The sequence below is a fragment of the Fukomys damarensis genome, unplaced genomic scaffold (genome assembly GCF_012274545.1).
Source record: "Fukomys damarensis isolate Sample0158 unplaced genomic scaffold, DMR_v1.0_HiC HiC_scaffold_9, whole genome shotgun sequence".
NCBI lineage: Eukaryota > Metazoa > Chordata > Mammalia > Rodentia > Bathyergidae > Fukomys > Fukomys damarensis.
Genome location: NW_022900921.1, coordinates 28,749,524 through 28,757,422, shown reverse-complemented (window position 1 = coordinate 28,757,422; position 7,899 = coordinate 28,749,524). Strand labels below are relative to the sequence as shown.

Here is a 7,899-nt window from a genome sequence, read left to right as displayed (position 1 = left end):
TTTCCAGTACCAAAAAAAAAAAAAGATTAAACTACCCAAAAAGCAAAACCCAAGGTAATACTCTTTGTAAAGGCCCTGATCAGATGTGACATCGTAAGGTACTTATGTAAGACACTGGTTTCTTTTGAATTATGCTAAGGCAGACAGACTAGTGGTGGAATTAAGTCATATTTCCAATATTTACATTGGGTATGTATGATTATGCAAAATACTCTGAAATTTGCTCTTTAAAAGTAAGAACTGAAGCTGGGCATGGTGGCACACAGGCCTGTAATCCCCCAGCACTCAAGAAGCATAGGCAGGAGGAGAGCTGCCAGTTCCAGGCCAACCTGAACTAAAGTGAGAGCTATCTCAAAAAAAAAATTAATCAAGAGAACTGAAAAATGAACTTCTAGGTGTGAGTCAACAAAATCATTTTCAGTAAGTACTTTCATCATTTACCGTAACACCACTGTATGAGACTGACAGATCCAGTCATAGGGCCCAGGGAAGTTGTGTAAACTGTGAATACTCTGCCCTCAGTAGTTCCCAGATGAACAGAATTTAAACACCTCAGGAAAGATGTACTAGGTGCACTCTCTCTAGTGGACACTATGCTTGGCTTGTGATGGTTTGGCTGGTCTTAGACCCCCTTCCTTCCCGCTTTACTTCCCTTTCCCTTACAACCAATCTCTGTACCTCCTCGCATTTAGCAATCTCAAACACTGGAAATAATAAGTAAAAAGTTGGGCCAGGAATTTAGCTTAGTGGTGCCACCGCCTGCCTTGCAAGTGCAAGGTCCCAAATTCAATCCCTGGTACAAAAAAAAAAAAAAAAAAAAGGAGGTCTAATTTTGTGAAGAGAGGGCAGGGGAAGTGGGGGGGAAGGAACCAAGATACATCATGTAAAGGTACAAGATCCCAGTGATGAATGTAACTGTATTATTTACCTTAAATGTACCAATAAACTCAATGGGAAAAAAAATAAGTAAAAATTTATCAGCCAGGTATAGTGGCATATGCCTGTGGGAGGCTGAGGCAGAAGGATGGACAGTTCAAGCCCAGCCTGGGCAATTTATTAACTGTGAGACCCTATCTCAAAAAAAAAAAAAAAAAATTTATTTTTTAAAGGGCCAGGGATGTAGCTCAGTGTGAAGGCCCTGAGTTAAATCCCAAAACCACAAACAAACAAACAAACAAAAATGCAGTAATTATTAGGTAATCAACTGTCTTATCTGAATTTAAGGAACAGCTTTTCTCTTGAAAAATACATATAGCTGATGTGGTGGCACACACCTGTAATCCCAGCACTCGGGAGAGTGCTGAGCCAGGAGAATTACTCCGAGGTCAAGGCCAGCCTAGAATGTACAGCAAGACCCTGTCTCAAAAAACAACAAACAAAAAAGTAAAAAGAAAAAGTATGTAAAGTACGTATAAATCACAAATTGTCTCTACTAAATGTGTCCTAAACTAAACTAGAATCAACTTGAAACCAGAAACAGTGTTTGCGTTTTGCATCTCCCTAAACCCAATCCAATGCTAGGAGCATTTTAAGGTTCAATGAATGCATGCTGGTTAGATAACTGTGATTAAAAGTTTATGCTTTAGCATAGAACTGATATGTATGAGCTTTAGTTATAACATTTTCTTAACAACCACCTTACCTACAAACAACTGAAACCACTTTGAATTCTTTAGTGAAAGCAGAGATCACAAACACCAAGGAATTTGACTTTATTTTCCATTAGTTGGTAAAACTTATAAGTTAAATTAGGGTCACATTTATCATTTCTTGTTATTCTTCCCATAGCAGAACACTTTCCTGCTTAGTGACTCTGGAAGAGAAATTCCAAACAAACAAAACCAACCTTCACAGACATATATAAGGAAACAAGAGTATTCTAAAACTAATCTGAAAGGCCTGTTTCATGCTCGCTTCAGCAGCAACATTTACTAAAATTGAAAGTCCCGCCTGTGCCTTCTAAAACACAGTGTCATTCTGTTCACTAATTCTACCAGAATTTCAGTTGGTTCATATTTCAAATTGAGTTACTCTTAAAATTTGGGTTATGTTCAAGTACTAAAAATAGTGAATTTTAGTATTTTTGCAGCTGCTTATTACTAGTTAAAACACCAGTTTATAATTTTTTTAACCTATTCAGTAGTTCAGCAAATGCACGATTCTCTTCATTTGACTGAAGTTGTAGGCCAGTAGTTCACTGGAGAAAATGTATGAGATTGCAGCACTAGTTCTGAAATGAGACACTGAAATTGCTTCTCTTCACAACTTCTTTCAGTCCATCACTATTCTGCATGTTCCTGCTCTTGTCCTGGAATTAGCCACCGAATGCTCTCAGTTCGAATGGTAGCATACATAATAAAACTAATTAAAAAGAATAAGGAAAATACAAGCAGCCAGTCCACACTTTTTATCAGAGTGCTAGGAAGAGGGCCTATTTGATCAGCTTGAGTTACCATCACATTTTTCTTGGCTTCTATACCTGGAAAAAAAATCAGTTGTTTCAAACCAGAGCGAAAATACATCTGCCCTAGATTTCTCCGAAATATGATGCATAGTATGCAAAATGACATGCAATCCTAAAATAAACAGCACCACTAGTGTATTTGGGTTGGATTTCACCTGCTTGTCAATGTAATTTGTAACTTGCCTTTATTCCTACCACATCAAAGGATCAGGAATCCATTCAGCTGTACAAAGCTAAAACTAGAATTTGTGTGGACTCATCAGAGCTTTCCTAGTCAATGCCTTGTAAGAATTGCCTTTTGTTCTCTTGAGACCAGAGTTCAACAAGTAACCAGCAAATCTGGTTCAGATTCTCAGGAATCTAAAGAATGTTTTCATAGGTTAAATAATACTAAATTCAAAATGCTTGCAAATAGATTACTGAAAGAATTGTTAGAACTAGCCACACACTTTGAGGGGGTATAGTGGTGCATGCCTGTAATCCCAGCACTCTAGAGGCCGAGGCAGGAGAATCGCCAAGAGTTCGAGGCCAACCTGAAATATATAGCAAGACCCTGTCTCAGAATACTCAAAACTAATAAAGAACTAACCACCATTGATCACTAAAGATTCTGGGGCTCCTATATTTCACTTATGTTCTTGGTTTTCTTAGAGCACTAACCAAAATAACTACCTCTCCCCACATCACCTAGGGAGCCAGGACAAAACTTGGAATTTTTTTTTGTTTGTTTGTTTTTTGTTTTTTTGAGACAGGGTCTCACTATGTAGTTCAGACTGCTCTGAAACTCACTGTGTAGCCCAGGCTGGTCTCGAACTTGAAGTGATCTTCATGCCTCAGTTTCCCAAGTGCTTATAATCCCAAGGGATTATAAGTGTGCGCTACCAAGCCCGGCTTAAAACTTGGAATTCTTCACTGCCTCAAAAAAGTGATGATATGCAGATTGATATCTACAGGAGGCATGTTCTAATTTTCATTTATTTCCAGTGAGTACACTTCAGGACGAAATGGGATGCTCAGAGAAGAGATAATTTTTGATGAGTGATGTTTTCCAGTGGAGGCAATTTCTTCAGTTTACAATGCTCAAACTTTTTACAAACAGAGAAAAACATGAAGTCATATATTTGACAAACACTAAGGGATTAAAACAGTACCTGCAAATAGATTAATAAATGGAACACTACACAACAAAAATGAACAAAACATAATCATACCCATCAATGCAGGTGCATCTCACAAGCCCAAGCCAAACACAGAAGAATGTGTACCGTATGTTTCCACTATTACAGAGCTCAAAATAGATAACACTAGTGTATGGTATTATGAGTTAAGACTGATTATCTTTGCAGAAGAGCCAGGCAACCTTATGAAAGTTCATCACTAATGATTTATGTATAATTTGTATATAATAAACTTAGAGCCGGGAATTTAGCTCAGTGGTGCTATTTCCTGCCTTGCAAGCTGGATTCAATCCCTGATTACACAGAACAAAACAAAAGGGTATCTACAATCATTAAAATGACCTACTTGGCCAGGCATGGTAGCACATGCCTGTAATCCCAGCATTTGGGAGTCTGCAGCGAAAGGGTCACTGTGAGGCCAGCCTGCACTACATAATGAGTTCAAGATCAGCCTAGACTACACAGCAAGATCTTGTCTTAAAAAAAAAAAAAAAAAAGATGGTGAGACCGTGTCTCAAAAAACCTAAAATAAAATAAAATTACCTACTCATATTAAGCTTGCCACTGATGGGACAATATTTAACACTATTATTATAGGTTGTTAAACATTTTACAACTCAAAGTCAACCTGTAAGAATTATAGCAGATCAAAACCTGCAAGAAGCATATACCCCTACCAATAAAATTTCTTCTTCAGCATATTATTTCTACCTACCTGTCTGATTAAAAATGAAGATTTTCAGTGTTTCCAGTGTTCGATCTGTATGATTAAATCTAGCCATCGGTTTAGCTCCTTGAAATAACAAAATGTTTGGAACAGCTACAGTACCAAACCTGGTAGAAAGGCTGTAGAGAAAAGAAGACAGTTAGAAAACCTGAATTAACAGCAGGCTTCCTCACATGATTACCATAATAGAATGGATAGAAATACGTAAGAAGCAAACAATTTCTTATAACCTAAGAAGGTTTCTGATATTTAAACTTCAGAATTAGTTTGTTCCTGACCTCTTTCCTTATGCGTCAGGGTTGGAGCCACGACTGTTCTGCAATCTGAGTTGCTTTCTGTTAGCAGATGGATCTACCTATGACCCTTAAATTCTCAACTTTCAAAACAGATCAGACCAGAAAATTCTAATGCATGGAAAAAGCTCACTGTGTCAATTTACTTGACAGAATTTCAAATTCTTTAGATTTCCCATCCCTATCCCTCAAAAAAAATAAGCATATAATAAACATTAGGCTCGGTAAATTGGTGCAAGGGAATATATGACCTAACAAATACACCAATAAGTTCACAATTAGGGCAGAAAGATATGAAAATAATCTGACTTGCAGGGGACTTTTTCACCTTTATATAATACAAACCAGTCTAAGTTCTAACCTCAGTACAGCCTCTGAACCAGCTGTGACCTTTGGGCAGATTATTTAACCTCCTTAAGCCTCAGTTTTTCACCACAGTAAAATAATCAGGAGGTTTTTCTTTTGTAAACATGCTGCACCTTAGATATTAGCATATTAGACAAACACATGTCCCAACCCCTGTACTAAGAACAAGTATCCTAGTCTCTCCATAAATAAGGCACCATAACAGGCTCTCCATGGATGTAAACACAAAACAAAGCCATGCTGAAAACCTGTGGGTGGGAAGGAACATGAGATCAAGGTCAGCTATGCATGGGGGTAGTGGAGGGCCCAGTCAAAGCTGGACACTGACCTATGGGCCGCTTAGATATTTCCATGAGATCTTTATGGGAATTACTAATTTGTTGGGCAGTTTCTTTCTTCGTAACAGTTTCAGGTAAGCACTGGCTATTATATTCTCACACAGAAAAAAAAATCAGTGGAGTGTAAATTAATAGTTTACTCAGTTTCGATTTACTACCAACTTGACTGTCTTCCCAGCATTCTAGATTGGTTCACACACAGCTTCTCAGGACCTGCTAAGGAGCATCTTAGAAGAGCTGAGAACACAGTTTATAGGCACGCTCATACCACTTAGGGGAATGTAGAAAATAAAGGGGCTTCCAGAAAGTGACATCACCAGCTCCCTCAGGAGTTTGACAATGACCACTATTCACTCTTGCCCTTCCCTGCCGTCCATCCCACTTCTTCAAAGCTCCTGTTCACCTCCTCTGCTTCTCACTTAACTTGTTAGAATTCCACATCACTGCAGCCATCAGCCAAAAGGATGAGCCACAGATACCCCACCAAGATACCTGCTGTGCTGAGATGCATCCAGAGCTAAAAAATGAAGAGTTGGAAATGCCCGGGGCAGCGAATTAAAATGAGGGGCCAAACTGGCGGAAAATCGGCACCAGGGGGTGTAGAACAGGACCAGGGTACAGTCACTTCCATTTGGGTTTAGAAAATCCATAAGGTCCTGTGGTAAAAGAAATGAATGTTGAAGTTGGTAGTAAAGGTACATGCACATGTTTCTGGAAGGATACCCAAGAAAAAGGAACCCCTGCTGCACCAAGGAAAGGGACAAACTGCAGGTGAGGCTTATAAAGAGCTAAGACTCTCAGGTTTGGTGTTTTTTTGTTTTGTTTAGTTTTTTCTTTTCTCGGGGTTTTTTTTTTGTTTTTTTTGTTTTGGTTTTGGTTTGAGACAGGGTCTCACTTTGTAGTTCAGGCTGTCCTTAAACTTACTATGTAACCTAGGCTGGTGCTGAACTCACAACAAGCCTTATGCCTCAGCTTTCTGAGTGCTGGGACTACAGGCATGCACAACAAGAACCTTTCCGATTTTGACTATGTAGATCCATAAATCAGCAGAAAACTACTACCCAATGACAAGGCATAAACTTTACTCTAGGCCAGAGATGGCGAACCTTTTAGAGCTTTCAATGATCAGAAACGGCCAACTGCAGCATGTGTACCATAGGTTCGCCACACTGCAGTAGGCTTTCCTAATAATACAGAGTTATTTTAGTATGTTTCATATTTCATCAATTCAAATACTAAGCACCCACATGGTATAGACCACTGTACCTCTGAATCGTACATCTCAAAATCTTAAATGTGTCCCAAAGATTCATGTATGAGAGGCTTGATGTTTAGCTAATAGCACTAATGGGAGGTGGTGGAGCCTTTAGGAGGTAAGGCCTGGTAGCAGGACTCTGGTCACTGGAGCATGCCCTTAAAGGGTATTGTCAGATCCTAGTCTGTTGGGTCTCTCATTGTTTCCTGGCACCCATGAGGTAGGCTCTTCCTCTGCTGTGCTTTCCGACCATGATGTGCTATCTTAGCATAGAGCCAAAAGCAACAGGGCCAACCGACTGTGGGTTAAAAACCTCCAAAACTGTGACCCAAAATAAAGCTTTGCCTTTTTAAAACTGATTATCTCAGATATTTTGCTAATAAAAAGCTGATTAACACATCAAGTAATCTCAAATGGCATTTAGAGCGCAAAAATCCTAGACCTAAACTAGCACAACCAGACCTAAGTTTGTACCAAACAGCTGGATCAGTGTGTATGTGACCTGTTATTATGGTGCTGTAATCCCAGCACTCTGTAGGCTGAAGCAGGAGGACTGCTTTGGGTCGGAGGCCAGCTTGGGCTACACAGTGAGTTTAAACCCAGTCTCAACTACACAGCAAAACCCTGTCTCAAAGGAAAACAACAACGAATATATATATATATATGTAAACACACACACATGCACATAGCATATAGCACCAGGCATGGTGGGGCATGCCTGTAATCCCAGCACTACGAGAGAGGATCACTGTGAGTTCAAAGCCAACCCTGAACTACATATCGAGACCCTGTCTCCAAACAAACAAAAACCAAAGCTTGCCACCAGTTATTTGAACTACTGCTCAGACTGTCCCAGTTCTGTGTGTGACGCGGTGTCTAGCAGGCACTCAGGAGGAGATGTGAGGCCAGGCGGACCCCTGCCCCTGGAGGAGTTACGTGCACTACACAAACTCTGCTAACAATAAGTAATCATAGTTTTCAGACCTGTGATTTACTTCTCTCATAAACAGGCTGATTTCATCCTGTTCTTCTGGCTTTTTAAACATTCTACAGAAATTGTCCTTATTCCAGAATTCCCTCAAATTATTTACCAAGCTATTTGGGAAAACATGGCTGGGTTTGGAACATGGTTTCAGCCCTCAGCCCAAAACAAACATTGGACACACTAGACACACATCTTTAGGGGGAAGAGAAATTTTCCACTAACGTAACATATTCTCCAAATAATGCCAAATTACAATTTTAGAAGTTCAGATTTTTTTTTTTTTTTTTTTTTTT

General features: G+C 39.4%; 1 protein-coding gene across 2 annotated transcripts in view; it reads right to left on the bottom strand.

Annotated features, from left to right (window-relative positions):
• Positions 1–1,696: 1,696 nt before the first annotated feature.
• The window catches only part of Txndc15 (thioredoxin domain containing 15), a 16,930-nt gene continuing 10,727 nt past the window's right edge, over positions 1,697–7,899 (bottom strand). The window contains exons 3-5 of one of the 2 annotated variants that reach the window (XM_010622021.2): positions 5,859–6,022; positions 4,358–4,488; positions 1,697–2,479 (exon numbers count right to left, since the gene is read on the bottom strand). In XM_010622021.2, the coding sequence (XP_010620323.1) occupies positions 2,283–2,479; positions 4,358–4,488; positions 5,859–6,022 (492 nt within the window). In that variant the 3' untranslated portion in view covers positions 1,697–2,282. Of the gene's footprint in view, positions 2,480–3,256; positions 3,550–4,357; positions 4,489–5,858; positions 6,023–7,899 lie in introns of those variants that run through there. The other variant, XM_010622022.3, reaches the window with a different exon arrangement.